Here is a 22,493-nt window from a genome sequence, read left to right as displayed (position 1 = left end):
TTTTGCAAGCATTTTACAGTAAGTAGAGAACTGTAAAGGTTGAAGTTGAGGTGCTAAAAGTCAGTTCCATCTCAAAAAGAAGAAAAAATAAACAAGAAAAACTGATTATTTACTTATTTCTTCTGAATGGTTTAGTTAACACGTGGAAGACAGAAAATGGTTTTTATATGATGCCTGCTAATTTTAATGACCAGAAGAAAAATGGCATGACCATGAATTTCAAATGTTTTTCTGTTTATTTTCATTTCATCTTTGTTTTCAATTTATTGGAGGAGGGCAAAAAGAGATAAAAAAAAAAATCAAAGGAGCCGACAGATTTCTTTGTGAAAAAGAAGTGGACTCAGGTTTCAATCCTTCTGCTGTTAAATGCCAAAGAAACAAAGAGTGCAGCATAGGAGGATTACCAGGGCCTAGAAATTATACAAAAAAAAACACTAGTGTTAAAATTTTGACAAAAGTAAACTCCAGTTTATGCATGGTGGGTGGAGTTTTCTCAAGATGCTTTCGTCCAAAGATTTACCTCCAGTTCAGTGTTACCTGATACTCCAATGATATCATCTTCTGGAAAATACTGGGGAAAAATATTCTAATTATACAGAATAAATTAGAAATGTATGAGGGCATAATTTAAAGAGTCCATTTCTGACTCACTTCATTGGATTTTTTCCAACATTGAGTGCAGACCTTCAGATTAATGCTACTAATGAGATAACAGACGAGCTCTTATGTTTTTCATATATATTAAGGATCAGATGCTGCAGCAGCAATATGGAATACTGAATGTAAGAGATACAATAACAGAAAAACTATTCTCATATTAAACCTGTTGCACACAGACAGTTCTCACTGTGCAATTGCTCCTTCGCTCAACACCTCATGAAATCATGTTAATCAGAACAAACAAGTGGGGCTGATCTGATGAGCCAAGGGGCCAATCAGTGTAAAATTAAGAGTAAGCCTTTTAATTGATTGCAGTGAGTTTTTAAGACAGTGTCTTTACATTGCATGTATGTTAAACATATCGTGTCTCGCAAAAATATTCACCTTCTCTGTTTCTTTTGCATTGTTTTTCTTGCAAAACAGCTTTGAGCTATATTGGATTTGGGGTATGGTACCAAATACAAGAGATCCAGAAGGTATGGTGGTGGTAGCATCATGATGAGGTTTCATTATTGTATATTCATTGAGTTTGCAATGCTTCACAAAATATCAGCCCCCTTATTTTCTTTCCTTTGTCTTGCAACTTGAACTTATCACAGTTTTAAGGGGGAAGGGAGCATTACTAGAAGCTAGGGAAGAAAAACATTCCAAAAGTGTGATCATGAATATGCTACTTATGCATGTATGTGGACTGAAAGAGTCTTTTTCTTCCATCTCTCAAATTTCTTAATTGAAATTTTCAGTTGGTTCTTTCATCTTAACAACAGTGGGCATAGTAATTTAGAAGCTCCTGTTATCAATACACAAAACAGATTTAAGTTTGGAGGATCTACTGTAACTGGTGTCACAATCAGACCCCAACTCTTGCCAAGAGCAAGATTAAATTCACACAACACTACAAAATTAGTGAATCAGATCTTAAATGGACTCCGTTCTTAATCTGATTCTTAGATATGATTAAATGCAACAAAGCTCAACTAACAGCAAATAAGGTGAATATTTTTTATGAGACACAGTGTATGATTGGTTAGAGAAGTAGAGAAACAACAAATATTTTTTTCAGTGAACGTCAGTTGTATGGAATACATGGTAATTTTTGTGTTAAATTGTTCACCATGTCATGGTGATTTCATGTCACTTTAAACAACAGCAGTTTTTGGAGCAAAGGCTTCAAATGTGATGTCAGCTGTCTTTTCTCACTCATTTGCATATCTCTATGTGAAGAAATTGCACAACAAATGATTTTCCACTGGTTGCCCTACAGCAAAAAACATCTTTAAAGTTATTTTTCTGACCCTGCCAGTACTTGCTTTCTCTTTACAAATATAAAACATTTGCTCAAGGCGAAAGATAAACATTTAACTGTTCTCCAAAAAGCTCTGGCAGTGCTCAACAGTTTTTTCTTCCTTTTTTTGCACTAGGCAAAAGTCGACATTTTATCTTTCCACACAGACAAGCCATCAGTTTACAGCCACATACAGCTGCTCTTAAAAACGTCTACTCTACAAAAAGTAGACTTTTTGTGTCTTAACTGAATAATGATAATTTCCACTTATCCTGTCCTGATTCCTCAATGACAGACTAATAATCACTGTTCTGAATTACATACCGTAAATCTATAAAAATGGGATGCTGACATCACATATGAGGCTAATACATGGGACTAAAACACACATTGCTAAACTGACAAACAGGGCAAGCTGTGTTAATATTCATCAGCCCTGCAATTGGCCACTCAGCGGGCTCCATGCAGTTAGTTAGAGACAAGACAAGGCGATGATGAATGTTAGCCAAGAGGACAACAAGATAAGTATGTGAGTTTATTGACACACAGACAAAGACCCCGAGCACTATGGCTCGGGAAAGGAGCTTGTCGCCTTTCAGTGGCAAAGATGAGTGACTCTAGAGGAGGCACGTTGAATAATGCCACATAGGAGCAGTATCCAACTGGAATGCAACCCCTTCCTCTTCTTCTTAAGCCCACCTGCGTCACAGCATTGCAGAGTGAGGAGGGATCCAAGGTCAAAGCCCAGGGCTGGTACATACGGCAAACATCACTGCATGTGGAGCAGCGGAGACAATGACACCGCCCAGCAATCATCCACACTAAGCATGGAGCACACTGAAAAAACAGCCAGACACACTTTCTTCCCAGCAACACCGTGCTTGTTTACACTGCAAGCAAGCTCGTTCATGAGTCGTTCTGGTGTCACCAATGATGGCTATGGAAGGTCTGATTAAGTTTGTCCTGCTGAATCATAAAAAAGTATAGATTTATCTCAAAACCTACATAATGTTCCCTATGTCTCTGTGGTATTTCCATAACTAGAGTGCTGCAGAAGTCAGAAGTTTCACAGTGCTTTGCAAAGAGATGCAATCCCTAAACTTTTTCTCATTTTGTCACCTTACAACCACAAACTATGTTCATATTAATGGTACTTTAGGTGATACAATAAAACAATGTGGTGTAAAACGTTAACATTGTGTTGTGCATTTGTATTTAGAACCTTGTGCTGCAATCACAGCTGCAAATCTTTTTGGGTACGTTCCCAAGAGTTTTGCACATCCATTCTTCTTTGAAATATAGCTAAAGCTTAGTCATACTGGATGAAGAGTGTCTGTGAATATCAATTTTCAAATATTTCTGGAAATTCTTAACTGGGTTTAGGTCATGATTTCTACTGACCTTACTACCATAAGGTCCAAGCCATGCGGGTGTATGTATGGGGTCATTTTCCTACGGAAATGTGAACCTTTGCCACAGTCTCATGTTTTTGTGCATCTAAAAGGTTTTCTTGCAGAATTGCCCTTATTAACACATTAACTCTGACAAGCTTTCTTGTTCTCACCAAAGAATTGCATCTCCACACTATTATTCTGCCACTACAGCGTTTAGGAAGAGAGAGGAGGCCTGTTTCGATGCAAGTGTAGTGTTAGTTTTCTGCCAGATATGGCATTTGTCATGTTTGTCATAAAGTTACATTTTTGTGTCATTTGACTAGTCCTCATCCTTTCACAATAGTGAAGGGAAGTTCAGCTCTTTTCAGAGAACCGGTTCTGGGAGCTGTGCTCTTCTTGGCTCCCAAACATCTCCAAACGTTTATTATCACCTGCAGCCTTGTATTGATTGACTCACCTGACTGTAATGTCTATCCTCCTCTCTGTTCTCATTAGTTAGACCCTCTTTTTGTAAGGCACCACTAACAATAATTATCTTCCACCAGAGCCGTGGATCTCTGCAGCTCATACACACCTACCACATGACACTTTGCTGCTTCTCTGATTAATGGTCTAACAAGGCAGAGAATATAAATGCACATTACATTCTTTGTTTTTCCTTTTAGTAAACAAATGAAATGAAAAAATGCATTTTTTTTTATTCTGCTTCATAATTATGTGCTACTTTGCGCTGATAATCATACAAAATTCTATAAAATATTTTGCAGTTTGTGAATGTAAAGTGCCAAATGTTCAAAAGTTCAAGGGGAATCTGTACTTCTGAAGGGATTCACTGTATTTTTTTTCTCCATTTTTCATCCTCTAATAGTGTTTAATTATGTCAAAGGTAATTGAAATAATTCGATTTCTGCTATCCTGTTAGTAGGGCTGCTCACAGTGTTGAAGCATAGCAAGCATGCAAGGTGAACACTGAAACAACCACCATCCTAAAACTAATGATCCTATCTTCCTCACGTATTACAGGTTTGCCACAGAACAAAAACCACAAGCAGGTGTCCGTGAAGAGGCCAAGATCCGTGAGTCATCCCTCATCTTACCATTGTCCAGTAAGTAAAAGACTGGACTGCAGTGGCTGGCTCTCAGACTGGCCACAGGCTCTGGCAGGATGCGTGGATCATTGTGAAGGGAGGTTGGGTAATGAACTGAAACAGGAGAGCCAACAGAACAGACACAGACTTTTGAGGGAATCAGGGGAGAGACAAACACATTGGGTGAACTGGGGAGAAGAGAAACTTTGCAGGTAATAGACAGGAATCATATCTGAAGGTATAAAAACAAAGGCATTAATGCGATATTTAGGAAATATTCTATTCCACCAACAGCTGACCTCTCAGCAGTCTTGATTTGCTCCCAGCATAACAATGAAAGGACTATCAATACTACCACAAGTAGAACAAAAACTACCACCAGCCACAACTACTTATAACACCACTACTTTAATGTAAATATTTTATGTGATAAACCAACTATAGCACAAACATATTTAAACATTTTTAACACAGTCGTCGTAGTGCTATATCCACAAACATTAAAAATAAACCAAACAATTATTGCCATGTTTCTAGCCCAAGTTATTTAATAAACAATGCATCTTTTCCTCAGCTGTACTTATATTTGTTAGTCTGATATCTAAAGTCATTTTGACTGCAAAAAGTATAACTAACTGGATCCTGTGGAAACAATGACAAAGATTTGTACAGCTGATACAGTAAGCGTCACATTGACCATAGTAATTATCATTTATTCAACTATAACTACTGAAAGTAAAATGTAAGACAGATGATGGAAAAGTAGTTTTAGACCAGGATCCAACCAGAAACTACTACACAGAATTCAAAACACGCCATACAAAGATGTTATGACAATGTCTCATTGTCTATTTATTTTGTATTTTCACATTCAGAGAAGCCGGTATACTCTGGACTGACTTATTTTGCATGAAGGCTGGACTGACATGACTTGCGCCTCTCATGATAGCAGCTGTGTTATGTTTGTGCTGCTTTGTTTTTCAAACATTGGTTAAATTTTTGGTGCAGGTGTTGTATGTTTGGACGATTATTCCCTCTGGTTTTGGATGATGTGCCACTTTTGGACAGCTACTATGATACGTATCCATGGCAACGAGGTATGCTTTGTCTACCTGGGAGATGCTGGCTAGCATCTCGAAAGCTCAAACAATGCCTGACCTCTGACCCCAAATCCCTCAGAAGTTGAACAGGAGGCTTCGTGGATGCTGAGAGAGAAGGAAGAAATTCAAACCGTCTCTGCCATCCATCACAATAGACAGGGATTATATTAGTAAGCATCTAACTAATATAATATAGTTATACCATATTGATGGTATAACTATATTATATTATAAAATAATGGTGTTTTTCTCTCCATGTTTCTCTTAAAATATATTTTCTGTTTAAAAGAAGAAAACAAAAATGTTGAATTAGCATTTTTTTTATCTTTGTTATGGAAATGGAGACATTGATTTATGCCACACTTCAAATGGAGTCAATGTGACAGGGAGGGAGGGCTGAGTGCCCTGATATACAATGATTGACTTACAGGTGGAGTAAAATATGTACTTATTCTCATGAAACGATGGATAGAGTCTTTATTTTCTCAAAACTCTATTTTTTAATCCTTTTCCAAAGTTTTTCTCTTGGTAATAAAATTATTATAACTTTGAAACAGTGTATATTTGAGGAAAATGAAATTTTTTTTCCTTGGATTGTTGAGTTTCAGCAAAATATCTTACTTTGATATAATTCTGCATAGTTGTTTTGTTCTATTATTATTAAGTGGTCTGAGGTTTCTCACAATTAATTGCATGGAAGTTTCAGGTTTGAAGGACTTCTGCTGAATTTATCCTTCTAGGTCCAGTTCCCATCAGCCACGTCTCATCTTATTAGACTGACTGAGGGTCAGCTATAAACCCTACTATGGGTACTTGTGGCTTGAAATTCACAAGAAAAAAGGTAACACATAACTCCAAAACCACTGACCCCTGGAAGTAAGAAGAGGCATAATGTACAAGGTGTGGAGGGAGACAATGTGCAGTCAGCGGACAGGCCAATTACTGCATCTTAAGGCAACAGAAAGATAAGAAAAATGCCAGAACAGAGAGATGAAGATTTGTTAAGAAGAAATCTACAACTACGCTTGGAGTTACCGACACATGGGGTGAATAAGGACAATTGCTGACTTGCTTAATAAGCTGTCTGAGAGTGTGTACGGCTTTGAGTAGACACAGCAACCTGGTTTGCCAGGGGCAGAGAAGTAGCATCTAATAGCCACCAAGAAGAGTGGCAGTGTGTATTCATCCAGAGAAAACAGGCCGTGAACTCTCAGTCTGCCAAGCAGAGCACAGCTGTGCCGTCTAATATCACTGGAACAATAACACGTTTCTGTGTGTTTTTTTTAATCATTCTTCAATTAATTTGCAACAGGTATGGAGATGCAGGGGAAATAATTCTTAAGGTGATCATATTAATTTTCATCCTGTGGTGAAATGGTATAAAATGGTCTTTATCTGCTTTATGCGTATGCTCTCCTATCGACAAAATGTGAATCAGAGATGTTCACGCAGTGTCATGTCCTACATACATATACCTGTGCTTTTCATCCATCTATACATACATCATGTCTTCTTTTCATTAACCAATGACAAGCCTGTTGTTACAGTGAATGTCCGTGACCTAGACGACGAGACAGCTGTGAAAGACGTGGTATCACAAAAGAAAAGAACATCTTGTCCTAGACACGTTATTTTGTCCTTGTGGTCTCAACAGAAGGCAAGGCTGGTGAGTACACATGTGAAAACAGCATGCTGTTGAAAGACCTTAAGCAGCCTGTTTGTCATTAAAAACAACTCCAATGTGGCTCAATCAAAGAAAAAAGGGCCAAAATTCTTCCATAGAAAGTTCAAATTTGCAAGTTATCTTAAATGCACCATAGCACTTCTTTAACAGTTTAGGTGGCAATTAGATTTTCAGATAAATCTCATCAATTTACAATTATTATTGACAGAAATTTGTTTGATGATCCGAGCCACTTAAACATGTCGAAACACAAAAACAGAATACATTTGAAAATTGGCAAAACACCTTTTTAGAAAATTGAAGAACAGACGCTGAGATTTCTCCTGCTACTTCACACAAACCAACAGATTAGGAGCTTAGCCCAAGGACACCTCAGTACATGGAGTGGGAAGACCGAGAAGACCACCAACCCGTCAATTGACAGAGAAGTTTCTCCCTAACCACTTCTGATCTGCTAGACAACTGAAAGGGCAGACATTTCATAGTCTAATTTATGCATTATACCCTAATCAAGAGATTCCAGTTTCTTCGTTCCAGTTGGACACCCTGAGATGTGGAGTGGGCCGACTGAGATCAAACTGCCAACCTTTCAATTGGCAAATGTTTTCCTTTTTAATGACTGTCAACGTGCTACTACTGTTCGTTTCCCAGTAAACCTGTAACATACACTGCTTCATATTCTTATTCTCCACATGCAGCACTGTTATTTATTATACACACACGTACATGCTGATGAGCATATTAGGGTAATGCAGGGCTCAGTGTCTTGCCAGAAGACACTTTGAAGCATGAAGGACAATTTAACGGGCCGTACTGAGCCGACAACCTTCCAATTGGTGGGTGACCAGTTGAACACTCAAGCCACAGCTGCCAGAGTTGATGCCAGCTCGTTCTTTCTGAGTAAGCCCCTCAGGGTCTGCCATTTTGGAACCGGCCACAACATCAGATAAGCTAGAACTTTACACCACACTTGCCCCCCAAAACAGAGCACTACCAAAAAGAGGCCTTGCAGAGATAACTGCACCCTTGGCTTTCTGAGGACAGCGGAGGGAAGAAAAGCTGAAGTTTTGACGCTGAAAATTGTGTCAGGTGAGTGGCCCCTTTTAAAGTGATTTAAAGGCCCAGATCTGTGGGGGTCTGTCAGGATAGAATCTAACAAAACAACATGCCTCAAAGCCAAGCAGGGTCATCACCTGTTTGGACAGGTGCAAAGATGAGGTGTTGGCAGCTGGGCAGGAGGGCAGCAGCTGTGGTCCTGATGGCTGGTCGTCAAAACACTACGCTTTTTCAGAATGAAATAAAAGGTTCCCATCATGGCACAATTCCCAAAAGTCTAATTTCTCTGCAAAGTGAAATATATCGACAACCTACACATAACGATACCTTTAAGTTATCCACATTCACATGTTTGATAAACAATGACTCAATCCTGTCACACAGAGGTCCGCCTTGGCGAACCTGTATCTGGGAGAACAAACTAGATTTTACTGCAACTCTCTCTTATTTCGTTGATGTAACATTTTCAGTCCAAAACATCCTCAACTCTCCTTAGCGGTTCCCAAGAAATTGCTGGACATAACCTCACAGACAGCCAACGTTTTAAATTAACCACTATCTGTTGAAAGGTCTCAGAAATTGAGTGCAATTTCCTGAGATGTGAAAAGATTCTTAAATTGTTCCTTGTCTCATCAAAAAGAAGAATCAGACTGGAATAAATTGGCCATCAAGGCAAATATTAGAAAGGATTTCTCAGTGACAGAAATTATAGAAGCATCATCATTGCTGAAACAGGCTCTCAAAAATAGATTTTTTTGATGACACACCACTTTATTGGGTGGCATCACATTACTCTGTATTATATTTCCTAATATTCATGCTCATCCCTGCTGATCAGTCCATTTTATATGATTCCATTCTCAATGACACCTACAATCAGGCATTTTCTTCATATTCCTCATCATCATTTTGCCTGTGTTTGACAACAATTACTTGAAACTAAGAAAAGCAATAAATATGTTTCTAAGTATCAAAGTCTGATACTTTTAAGTCACAGAATCTTGTTTTCTGTTACTCATAATGTTCATTTATCTATCAGTGGTCATAATGTTAAGGCAGGTCAAATATTTAAAGTTAAGAAAGTCCTGTTTTAACAAAATGAGCAAGCCTGTTAGTCTCTTTACCACAGTCACATCCACTGACAAAACCATTCTGACCTTTAAGTCCTGAAGTAAAATGTCTCGCTATGACCAACACAAAAGCACCTCCACAATGCACCCCCTTTTTTCTCTCCAACATGCAAAAACTCAACAAACTGCAATCAAGCCACCGAGTACTTTAATCAAACATCCATACCGCAAAAACATTCAGTAGCCCACGTCAGTGGTTTGACCCTGCTTTTCTGTACGGTGTCATGTTTCTAATGAAAGAGACAAGATAATGAATAGAACATCACCTATACGCATACACAGACTGCTGGGATATATGGATCGTTACACAATTACACCTTTCAGAAGGCAAACCTCTTTCATCATAGATCCTGTATAATCTAAAACAAGCAGCTCCCTCTCAGACGCCAGCAAACACTTAATAGACAGGAGATCAGAAGAGTTTTTAAATGATACAGTATAAATAGGACTAAAACAGCTCAAAGAAAAAAGAGGGTTATATAAACTGAGACCTTACCAGCCCACCTTCAAAAACGTGATTATAACCACAGCTGCTAGATGCTCTATCAACTTCAGATGACAAGTCAAAGATGCACATAGAAAGAGGATGAAAAGATGATTGGGGGACTTTTTTGCTTTCTTACCTTTGTGGAAACATAATTCTGCTGGATTAAAGAAATGAAAGAAAATAACAGCTGCGGTTGTGGAAAAACACATCAGATATTCTACTCCACTTCCATCACCTTTGTGACTTTTTAATCAAAGACTTCCAGCTAATCCCACAGAACGTGAGCTGCCATTTTAAACAGCTGCCACGCTCATCAAGTGAAGATGCTCATGTGATGGGTGAAGTGGCCGAGGGCTGTAATACAAGTTAAAAGTCAACAGCAACCCAGCATAGTTTCAAAGTGCAAGCAATGAAACAGATGCAAACTTTGAGCAAGAACTAGGTAGATGCAAGTCCAGCTGTGTTGCGTGTGTGTGTGTGTGTAGGCATGTGTGGGTAGGTTACCTGAAGTGGGCGACTTGCTTCTTTCCATGTCTATGGACTGCTGGTTGTCAGTGAGTTCAGTAAGGCCTGCCACAGCCAATCACAGCCAAGAGGAGGAAGAGAAGACACGCATTCAGTCAAAACTTTCTGTAACCATTTTATTGATACAGATGAATCATTAAAAAAGCAAATTTGTATCAGCCACACAAAACTTTTAAAAGAGATATTTATACTTATTTATTGGCACCTCTACTGTAGATGTAGGGATAGAAATGCTATAGAAATATCTACTTTGTGATTTGAATGCAACCGTTTATCTGAATGATGTCCAATCCATCCTCACCTTAAAACATTTGCTTAACTCTGTAATGCTTTACTCTATAATCTATTCTGAAAATGCTCCAAGTGGGTTGCATCTGAAAAAAAAAGGTTGAATATGTGTGAAAGCACTTTAGTATCACAATTAATGGAGGAGCTGTGATGCTGTGGGCCTGCATCTCTTCCAAAGACCCTGGGAACATCTGTTTAAACACATCACCTCATGAACTCTGAAACACCAGGGCATGCAAAAAAAGAGCAAGACTGTCACTCAATCGTTCAACAAGATAACTGTTCAAAATATATGACCAAACCAACACAGAAAGTCTAACTTTCCTCAACTGACATCACAGTCCTTAAGCCTAAATCCCAAAGAAAACCAATGGAATCAAGTGGACAGAAGTAAGCATCAGAGAGGACCAGGGATTTTTGATGATCTAGAGAAATAGTGAAAACACATCAGTATCGGACTCTGTGTGCTCCAACTTTGTGAAATCTCACGGGGAGAAGACTTCGCACTGACCTGGGGAAACGGGTTCTACAAAGTATCAAGGGCTTGACAAACCTGTTTGTCCCTGTGCACACAAGTCACTGCAGACAAGCATCCATCCTATTTTGACTATTTTAAACTTGGCTAAACAATGGCATTCCCCTCAGAGAAGGACAGCTTTCAATACAATCCCTTAGGAGCTGAAAATGCACTGGTTTCAGTGTTTCCACAGAAGAGAACAAGAAAATAATTACAAGAAAAAACAAAGTGATTTCGGACCAGAATGTGAATACAGTGTCTGAATCCTTGTTTCCTCTGAGAAATCAATGCTCCACACTGTGAAAGCAGCTGTTCTCTCCCCACTGCATTTCTTAAAAACAAGATTTGTTGGGGTTTTTTCTGACTATGATCTGATTCTTTGTTTTTATTATCTGCTGTGTGTTTGTCTCTACCCTCTGACACTGACTATTATTGTCCCTGTTGGTGCGCATATCCAACATGATACTTGAAATTATGCTGCATGTGGCTGTCCTCAGAGAGGTCTCTGTGGGTGGGTGATGGAATTACGCCATGAAGTGGAGTGGACATGTAACACTCGCTATGTGTTTACAGTTAATAAATTTGTAATAAGACCAGAGCTAGGTTCGGCTACAGGAGTAGTGAGAAGTGTAGTTTGAATTAATGACCACAGACCAAAGAAAGTTAAGTTAAAACAGCCGACTTATTATTAGTTTAAAGAACAATAAAAGAATAAACAACAACAATGTTACACAATTAACACACAATGACACAAATTCAAAAAAAGAAAAATAGTTTCCAGTTCCTTTCAGAGTATTTTATAAATCTAAATTAAGGATACTATTTATTTTACCTAGGTTATAGTTCTATTTAGGTTCTAGTTAATACTATTTAGTTCTATTTAAGTTCTAGTTAATACTATTTATCTATTTTAATTTACAGTTTGTTTTAATCTGTTTAATCTGTTTTTAATTCTTTGGTGTTTCCCTTAAGGAGTTAAAAGAGAAAAAAAAAAAAACAATAACAGCAAAACGACAACACAGCAGAACAATTCAGAAAGGACAGATCAACTGTGCTTCAGATTGATGTCTTGTTTCTTCCGATGATCCAACAGTTAATTCTGTTTCAGTGACCCACTGCTAATACGCATGACAACATGGGCAGGTCATACCAAGTTGCAGGGTTGGCAATGTCCAGCAGAAGGCGTAGCTCCTACTAGATGGTCTTTAGCTCCAGGGTTGGCTCGCCATCTCGTTCTCCTTAGGAAGATCCAATTCAGCGATGATCCGAGACTCTTTAGGAAGATCCGATTCAGTGATGATCCGAGACTCTTTAGGAAGATCCAATTCAGCGATGATCCGAGACTCCTTAGTCCAAATCCCAGCCGAACGAAAACAAAACAAAACAACAACAAAAAAAAAGCCTGTTGCCAACAAAGAGCGACAGTTAGCAACAGTTAGCTCCTCTGCTGATAAGCCGTTGAATTTCTGTTGACAAGAGCAGCTGTTAGCTTCAGCGGATCAGCTGTTACTCCTGTTGACTTTCAGTTGGCTTGCTGTTAGCACCAAGAGCAACAGCCAACGCCTCCGCTGATCAGCCTCTGCTTCAGCTTTCCATTTAAGTTAAATAAATGTTTAACAAATACATTATCTTAAAAAAAAAAGAAAACAAAAGAAACAAAATACACTTTCAACTCACCAAGTCCAGTTCCACAACACAAAAAATGATCCCGAACGCAGTCAGGGTGAGAGAAAAAAATATGCGAAAAGCTCCTTCTCAAGAAATAAAAACACAAACTCGTCTTAAACAGCAAATCAGCTACGAGTGGTCCATTTCTCTTATCCGTCTTTTCTTTTCAGCACAATCCCGTTTGCTTCTGTGCTCTCTGCTTGCTTTACGCTCTCTGCTTGCTTTCTCTCACGTCAGAGAACGTAGTAACCCGATTGGCTGAAGCTAGTCACGTGGGTTACACATAAATGCGACCCTTCAGAATAAGAGAATAACAATTTTAAGATCGATTAATTCCCTATTTATTTTCCTATTCATTTATTTCCTATTTATCTAATTTCCTATTATTTTTATGAAGAGGCTATTTTAACCTGGGTTACACCCTCCCCACTTAAATCTATGCAAGTCCCTTTGCATACTATCCAAGTTAAACTAACTGGATCTCAGGGATTTCAATAGAACTTGTGACAGCTTCACTTAAACTTTGGAACAGGGATTGAACTACACTGATAAGAGGGTTCCCTAATTTCGGGTAGGTTAAGAATTTTGGTTTTGTTTTCTGTCGAGAAGGTCTTTTAGCAGCTTGCTCTGTCTCAGGATCATGTCCTTTGTCCTCATTGGTCAAAGGTTCAATCTCATTCACTTCAGTCTGAGTCATTTCCGCAGCATTAGCTTGACTAAGGTTTGAAGCATTGTCCATCTCATCAGGGTGAGTTTCTGGTAACCTGACTATTTTAGGTTCAGATACACTCAGTGTTTCCACCGAGTTGTCCATTTCAGGTAAGTTGTCCATTTTCTTTATATTGTTGTCCGCTGGAACATTATCAGGTAATGTATTATGTTCTGGGACATGAGTATGGTCTGATTTAGGCTGCTCAACAGCAGGTCTCAGATAATTTTTAGAAGGAAAGACAACCTTGTATTCCTCAACCACTCTAGAAATTTCTTGCAGAGGGCCGGGAGTGTTGTACAAAGGATAGTTGTCTTCCTCCTCTGAGTTGCACTCAATTTCAGGTTCATCATGATCAGTGGTGTGGTATTGGCGTGTGTTTGGGCGGCTGGGTTTCTCCCAGACCACAGCAGGATTTTCAGGGACAGCTGGCAAGAACCCGCAAGGTAACAAAAGGTCTCTGTGGAGAGTTCTGATCGGACCATCCTGGTTCTCAGGTTTAACTGTATATACAGGTAAGTTGTCCTTTTGATTTACAACTACATGGACAACGGATTCCCACCTGTCTGATAACTTGTGTTTACCCCTAATCCTAACATTCCTTACCAACACACGATCACCAACATTCAAGACAGATTCGGTTACATGTCGGTCATATCTGATTTTGTTCCGTTCAGCCACTTTAGCAGCATTTTTACTAGCCAGTTGGTAACTCTCTTGAAGGTGAGATTTTAGAGCTTGGACATACTGCGAGTGGGACTGTTGCTGGCGATGACTCAAAGTAACATTAAAAGCAAGGTCTATGGGTAATCTAGGCTGCCTACCAAACATTAACTCGTATGGTGTAAACCCAGTACTTTCATGTTTGGTACAGTTGTACGCATGTACAAGGGGCTTCACAAAGTCACGCCAATGTTTTTTGTTCTCATCGCTGAGTGTACCTAGCATATTTAATAAGGTTCTATTAAACCTCTCTACTGGGTTTCCCCTGGGGTGGTAGGGTGATGTTCTGACTTTCTGTATTCCGGCTAGGTTACATAGCTCTTTAATAGTTTTTGATTCAAAGTCTGCACCTTGATCGCTGTGCAATTTTTCTGGGAAGCCATAGTGGATGATAAAGTTTTCCCACAGGGCTTTGGCTACAGTACGAGCCTTTTGATTCGGTGTAGGAATTGCTACAGCATACTTTGTAAAGAAATCAGTGATAACAAGGACATCTTTAGTATTGCTGCGATCTGGTTCGATTGTCAAAAAGTCAATGCACAGTAACTCGAGAGGTCTGGTTACTTGAATGTTTACTAGAGGCGCTGCCTTCTCTGGCAGGGTCTTTCTGCAAACACACCGGCTACAGGTTTTGATTTTTTGATCAATATCTGAGGCCATTTTTGGCCAGAAAAATCTGGTTCGGATCAAATCAAGGGTTCGGTCAAAGCCAAGATGACCCATGTCATCATGGAGGCTTTTCAACACAATAGATCTGAGGCTTTCAGGGAGAATAAGTTGATACTGGATTTCTTCACCTACTTGCCTTTTTCTGTACAAAATCCCATTCTGCAGCTCAAGTTTGTTCAGCTCACGCAGAAAGATGGAAAGTTGTGGAATTTCTTTTCGGAGCTCAGGAGATGGTGTTTCACCTGTTTCCAGCTGATGTATGATTTCATTGATAGCAGGATCGCTTCTTTGACTTTGACTCAATTCTTCTTCTGACATGCTTGGGATGACAGGAAAGACGCTGCACTGATCAAAACTGTCAGGGACCGCGTTAGCAGTCATAGACAGAGATGTTACAAGGGGACAGGTAAGATCATAAAGATCTGCATCAAAAGACTGAAATACTAGATGTTTTTCACAGATTGCATTTACAGCATGAGAAGGAATATGAGTGAAAGGATCTGTGCCAGGTAAGTGATGTTGCACAAATTGGCGGATTCGCTCCTGTTCTTTCAGGGAGACAAGATCATTTACTGGTTCAGGATGTGGACGGCGAGACAAACCATCTGCATCCGTATTCTGTTTTCCAGCTCTATACCGAAGCTGAAACTCAAATGACGATAAAGCAGATAACCAGCGATAACTTGTTGCATCTAACTTAGCGGTGGTTAAAATATAAGTTAGAGGATTGCTGTCAGTTATCACTGTGAAAGGACTGCCATACAAGTAGTCACAAAACTTTTCTGTTACCACCCACTTGAGGGCAAGAAACTCAAGTTTGTGAGCAGGGTACCGGCTTTCGCTTCTCGATAAGCCTCTGCTCGCGTATGCAATAACACGCATCTCTCCCTCTTGCTCCTGATACAGAGCTGCCCCTAGTCCAGTTGTACTGGCATCTGTATGCAACACATACTGCAACTTGGGATCGGCAAAGCCCAACACTGGAGCAGTAGTTAGTTTGTGTATTATTGTTTCAAATGCTCGTTGACAGCTCTCTGTCCATCTCTCCCCAAAAGGAGATTTTGGCTGAAAATACTGGTCACGGTTTAGCCGAAAGCTACTTTTCTTCCGCAGAGGGGGATATCCTGCAGTTAAGTTAGTAAGGGGTTTAGCGATTTTAGAGAAATCTTTAATAAACCGTCTATAATACCCTGCAAAACCTAGGAAGGAACGGAGTTCTTTTAGGTTTGTAGGACTTGGCCAAGTTGTTAAAGCAGCAACCTTTTCAGGGTCTGTTTCAACACCGCGCTGAGAGACTATGTGCCCCAAATACCTCACAGATGTCTGGAAAAACTTACACTTCTCAAGTGATAGTTTTAGACCATATTCTTGGAGACGATTGAGCACATTGAGAAGACGTGTTTCATGTTGTTCAAGGGTTTCTGAAAAAACTATAAGGTCGTCCAAAAAGACCAAGACTTCCTTAAGGTTTATATCGCCCATACACCTCTCCATCAGCCGTTGAAACGTGCTGGGAGCATTAGTTACACCCTGCGGCATACGGTTGAACTCGAAAAATCCCAGTGGGCACACAAAAGCTGTCTTGTGCTTATCTGCCTCCTCAACTTCCACCTGGTAATAACCACTTTTGAGGTCCAGGACCGAAAACCATTTCGACCCACTAAGGGCTGAAAAAGTTTCTTCCAGGTTAGGAAGTGCATAAGCATCTTTGATTGTGTTCTGGTTTAGCTTTCGATAATCGACGCAAAGTCGTACATCTCCATTTTTCTTCCTTACTACCACAATGGGTGAGGAAAAAGCTGACTCAGATTCACGGATTACCCCTGCCTCTAACAGTTCCTGCAAATGACGTCGTACAGCATCGACGTCTTGCGGTCGTATTGGGCGAGGCCTGTGTTTAAAAGAGGTCTGATCGCTCAGTTTGATCTGGTGCTTTACTTTATTAGTACATCCAAAATCAGTATCATGCTGCGCAAAAACCTCTGGCATAGCATTCAACTTCTGCATAATTCGCTCTTTCCATTCAGCAGGGACTGGGGAATCTGCAAAGTTTAAATTAAGCTCAGCAGGCTGTGGACTAGAAATTTGGTTTGAGTCATCAGAGATATGAGAATGGGACAAAATCTCCTGCATAGCATGAATTTCAGCAATGACGCTGTTTCTAGGAATTGCTATGTCATGTTTACTTTCATTTCGCAGGACCACAGGAAGTTTTTGCGATCGGTTCTCAGGAAGGGTTAGTAAACAGTTAGTGACCAAAACACCACCTGGTAAGGAAGATGTATTGGGGGACTCAACTACAATCCACTTATCTGGAGTGTCAACATTCACATGAACTGACCCCTCCAAGACTTTACTTTGGCCTGCAGAAATGATTTCAGGCTCATTTCCTGACAGTCTGACAAGACCAAGATTGCTGGTCTCTTTCTGCCTGTGTCTCTTTTGTAACACGCTCAGCACCACTCTGTAATTATAAGGAAGGGTACTGGAATCTGTGTTAGTGAGAGAAAAACTTTCAAAGAGAAGATCAAGAGTATTAGTACCAATCAAGAGAGAAGATTGGACATTGGAGCGCGTGTTGGGAACAACCAACGCAAGAGAAGACACGATAAATTCATGTCCAAAACTGTTTTTTGGAAATGTGATATCAATACAAATATAGCCTGAATATGGAATATTCTGACCATTTGCGGCTTCAACTTCAAGAAGGTCGTGTATGGAATGGATCTCCAAATGTGAGAGATAGCTGTCATAAAACGACTGTGATACGGTTGTCACTTGTGAGCCGGTGTCAAGAAGGCAATTACAAGCCTGTCCATTAATTAGCACCTCAGAAGTGTATTTGGCTCCAACTAGGCCTTTGGGTAACTTCACTTTGGCTGATTTGTTGTGATGGAACCGTTTTCTGTTTTTTCTTGAATGCTTAGTGGGACTGGTTTCGCTAACAGCACTCATTTGTCCCGCAATGAGAGCCTCCTCTAGTTTAAAGACTGTGTTTGTTTGTTCTGTTCGTCCCAAAGTAACTGCTTTGCTTTTAACTGCTTCCTCTTATCAGCTACAAGGGACGGATTTGATTCATTGGAGCAAGCTGAAACAATATGGCCATCTTCGCCACATCGAAAGCAATACCAAGGCTTCGGCCTACTCTTTACAGTTTGGACTGTCGTGGTTTGTTCAGGTGTTCTAGGCTTAGTTTGTGTCTTAGCTTTAGGTGCACTAGCATTTTTCTTAATGGAATTTGGTGTTTTTAGTTTAGTCAAATGACTCTGCAGCTCAGTAATTTGTGCTTTTAGTTCTGCGATCAGATCATTTTGGGGGACCACAGGTTGAACTACCTTTTGGGGTTTCAATCTTGTCAGCTGACTCTGCATCTGGGTTATCTGGGTTTGCATCTCAGTGAGATTGTCTTGCACTGTGGGTTCCAAAAGGTCAGAAGTTGCAGTAATAGTGTGGGAGGCTACTTTTGGTCTAGTAGCAGCAAAGTGTTTTTTCATTCTACTCTCTTTTGCACTATGCTTGTCTTCTTCAATTCTCAACTGCAACAGCAGCTCAGTGAATGAAGGGGGGTCATTTCTTTTTCTTTCAAGCTGGAGCTCTGCTAGTAAGGCATTGTCCCAACACCCACGGCAGAACTGACGCAGAAGGTGTCGGTCTGCTTCAGTGGGGACTGCTCCGCCTCTGCTCAAAGCTTTAGAGAGGACTGTCTGCAAGCGATGAAGGTAATGTGATGTTTTTTCACCAGGGTCTTGGAAGGTGTTAAGAAATTTGGCAAAAAGCTCATCACCATCTTCTACTGTGCCAAAAGCTGAATTTAACAGTTCAAGATAAGCTGATGGTAATGCTGTAGGGCCCAAGGGTTTTACTACATTGGATGCAGGTGGCATCAGACTGTCTAAAATCTTTCTTGAGCATTGCAAGACAGATACATCTGGATCCTTAAGTAGGAGCTCAACACTGTTGCGCCATGTATCAAAATCAGCCTCGTGACTAGGACAAGGTAATTTGCCTGAAAACTGCCTCAGATGAAAAGAGGCACTCACCTGTGAGAATGGGGCTTCACTTCGTACTATATGCTCTACAATTACTTTTTGCACCTCAGGGTGAGTGACAAGGTTCTGTGATAAGTTGGAGGCTAGATTGAGTCGAGGTTGATTAACTGAGTCAGAGTCAGAGCTGCTTAGAGTAGTTTTAGACTGCTCTACATTTTTACTTTGAAAAGGTTGGTAATTTTCTTGGTTTGGTCTGGCAACTGGGTTCATTAAGTCACTTTGTGTTTCGAGAGTAAAACTCTCAGTTTCAGGTGTCTCAGAGCTGCCTGTGATTGATTGAGAGCATTTGGACAGATGCTCATGCAGGACAGCTTCAAAAGATTTTCCACCTAATTTAGCAATTTCTTGCAACTCACAGAAAAAACGGTGGGTGGCTCTGTCTGTGACGTCAGACACGTACTCACTGGACAGGGCTCTGATTTGATGAGAGACTTTGGTTGAGCTCTCAAACATGTAAGGGAGTAGGGGTTCAAGTGCTGTCAAGGCAGTTCCACTCTCATATTCCACAATTGCATTTTGGTGGTAAGAGGACTGTGAGTCATCTAATTTTAGGATTCTCCTTATCTTCCCATACCTGTTCAGGAAATCTAAGACATCCTCGTCAGCCTCCGTATCGGCAATACCGCTGACAATGACAGAGTTTGGGACCTTAACGTTTTCTCTGTTGACTATTTCCATATTTTCTATTCTTGCTGAACTTGGCTTTTTTTTAATTATAATTATTATTGCTTTTGATCAGGGTCAGAAATAAATTTTATGCTTCTATTTCCTACTCCTGGCTGGCTCGCCACTTTCTGTAACACTCGCTATGTGTTTACAGTTAATAAATTTGTAATAAGACCAGAGCTAGGTTCGGCTACAGGAGTAGTGAGAAGTGTAGTTTGAATTAATGACCACAGACCAAAGAAAGTTAAGTTAAAACAGCCGACTTATTATTAGTTTAAAGAACAATAAAAGAATAAACAACAACAATGTTACACAATTAACACACAATGACACAAATTCAAAAAAAGAAAAATAGTTTCCAGTTCCTTTCAGAGTATTTTATAAATCTAAATTAAGGATACTATTTATTTTACCTAGGTTATAGTTCTATTTAGGTTCTAGTTAATACTATTTAGTTCTATTTAAGTTCTAGTTAATACTATTTATCTATTTTAATTTACAGTTTGTTTTAATCTGTTTAATCTGTTTTTAATTCTTTGGTGTTTCCCTTAAGGAGTTAAAAGAGAAAAAAAAAAAAACAATAACAGCAAAACGACAACACAGCAGAACAATTCAGAAAGGACAGATCAACTGTGCTTCAGATTGATGTCTTGTTTCTTCCGATGATCCAACAGTTAATTCTGTTTCAGTGACCCACTGCTAATACGCATGACAACATGGGCAGGTCATACCAAGTTGCAGGGTTGGCAATGTCCAGCAGAAGGCGTAGCTCCTACTAGATGGTCTTTAGCTCCAGGGTTGGCTCGCCATCTCGTTCTCCTTAGGAAGATCCAATTCAGCGATGATCCGAGACTCTTTAGGAAGATCCGATTCAGTGATGATCCGAGACTCTTTAGGAAGATCCAATTCAGCGATGATCCGAGACTCCTTAGTCCAAATCCCAGCCGAACGAAAACAAAACAAAACAACAACAAAAAAAAAGCCTGTTGCCAACAAAGAGCGACAGTTAGCAACAGTTAGCTCCTCTGCTGATAAGCCGTTGAATTTCTGTTGACAAGAGCAGCTGTTAGCTTCAGCGGATCAGCTGTTACTCCTGTTGACTTTCAGTTGGCTTGCTGTTAGCACCAAGAGCAACAGCCAACGCCTCCGCTGATCAGCCTCTGCTTCAGCTTTCCATTTAAGTTAAATAAATGTTTAACAAATACATTATCTTAAAAAAAAAAGAAAACAAAAGAAACAAAATACACTTTCAACTCACCAAGTCCAGTTCCACAACACAAAAAATGATCCCGAACGCAGTCAGGGTGAGAGAAAAAAATATGCGAAAAGCTCCTTCTCAAGAAATAAAAACACAAACTCGTCTTAAACAGCAAATCAGCTACGAGTGGTCCATTTCTCTTATCCGTCTTTTCTTTTCAGCACAATCCCGTTTGCTTCTGTGCTCTCTGCTTGCTTTACGCTCTCTGCTTGCTTTCTCTCACGTCAGAGAACGTAGTAACCCGATTGGCTGAAGCTAGTCACGTGGGTTACACATAAATGCGACCCTTCAGAATAAGAGAATAACAATTTTAAGATCGATTAATTCCCTATTTATTTTCCTATTCATTTATTTCCTATTTATCTAATTTCCTATTATTTTTATGAAGAGGCTATTTTAACCTGGGTTACAGACAGTAGAGGACACTAGGAGGTAACAATTAAGCCTTAACAGCAGGGAGACAATAATGTTGCTGTGCTTTTGTTAAAACCAATTATTTCTTAATGTGGGATTTTCCCCCCCTTTAAATAAATCAGCTTAAAGCACATTGGATTGACTTGTTGCTGAAGTATGCTATACAAATACACTTTACCTCGTCTAAAAGTTGAATTTTTCTACAAATTTTCCAATGTGTATAGGTCTACACCTCCTTATCAGTGATGCCAATAAATATAAAAGTACTTATTGAATATAATTATTGTCAATAAATAAATGACATTAAAATCAAGTTTTTTTAGTGCTGGTTGAAACTTTAATTTTATGTTAACGGGGACTACATTTTCTCCACAAGGATCAGAGTGGCTGATTGTCAGTGTGACCTGCACTACAGTCTGATTAAAATAGGGAACTACTTTTGGCGCAAAAAAATTACTCCGGGATGTAAATATGAACATAATTTAGTTTATATAGCATGTAGTGCAAATCACACTTTAAAGTGACCCAGACAAACAAACAAAACACAAACCAAACACAAGTCCAATCAAAATCTGATTGCATGCAGCAAGCACAGGTCAAAATGCAGTCATTTCTCTTTCAAAAAAAAAAAAAAAAATCAAAACAAACCACATCTGCTCACATAACTACACCCTGATCTCACTGTCAATGTTTGCTGTGTGATATGCATTCGCTGTGGGCTCATTAAAAGCCTCACTGAGTCGTCACAAATTTCCAATAATTAAATTATTTCCCACTCAGTCAAAAGTTCTAACAAACCGTCTGGTTTCTAATTTTGTCTCAGTGAATGTCTAAAGACTTGACAGACAGTTCGACTGAAAGGTTTCAGTAAAACATTTTTATTGGATAGATCAAGAATTTATGTCAAACTGTATCCCACAAAGAATAAATCATACACATAAATTTCAATCCAGTGCAGGAACAATTCAAGTTTCAAAGTTTAATGTAGTTAAAATATACATCACTTGAAGCCTAGAATATTTATAATTTGCTCTTGCTAAACTCAAGACTTTTTCTTTCTCTCTTTCCTGCAAAGAACATAATTTAGACATGACTGAAACTGAAGTAGTCCTCTGCAGTGGCT

The 22,493-nt window shown here is 39.4% G+C and overlaps 1 protein-coding gene across 1 annotated transcript in view; it reads right to left on the bottom strand.

Annotated features, from left to right (window-relative positions):
• stxbp5l (syntaxin binding protein 5L) overlaps window positions 1–22,493 on the bottom strand; it is a 43,791-nt gene that overhangs the window by 5,699 nt on the left and 15,599 nt on the right. Inside the window, exon 10 of the mRNA XM_088008360.1 lies at window positions 4,437–4,541. Coding sequence (XP_087864486.1) covers window positions 4,437–4,541 — 105 coding nt within the window. The remainder of the gene's footprint in view (window positions 1–4,436; window positions 4,542–22,493) is intronic.

The sequence above is a fragment of the Poecilia mexicana genome, unplaced genomic scaffold (assembly GCF_051168715.1).
Source record: "Poecilia mexicana isolate PSO_F unplaced genomic scaffold, ASM5116871v1 scaffold_2, whole genome shotgun sequence".
Lineage (NCBI taxonomy): Eukaryota > Metazoa > Chordata > Actinopteri > Cyprinodontiformes > Poeciliidae > Poecilia > Poecilia mexicana.
This window is presented reverse-complemented; position numbering and strand designations above follow the sequence as displayed.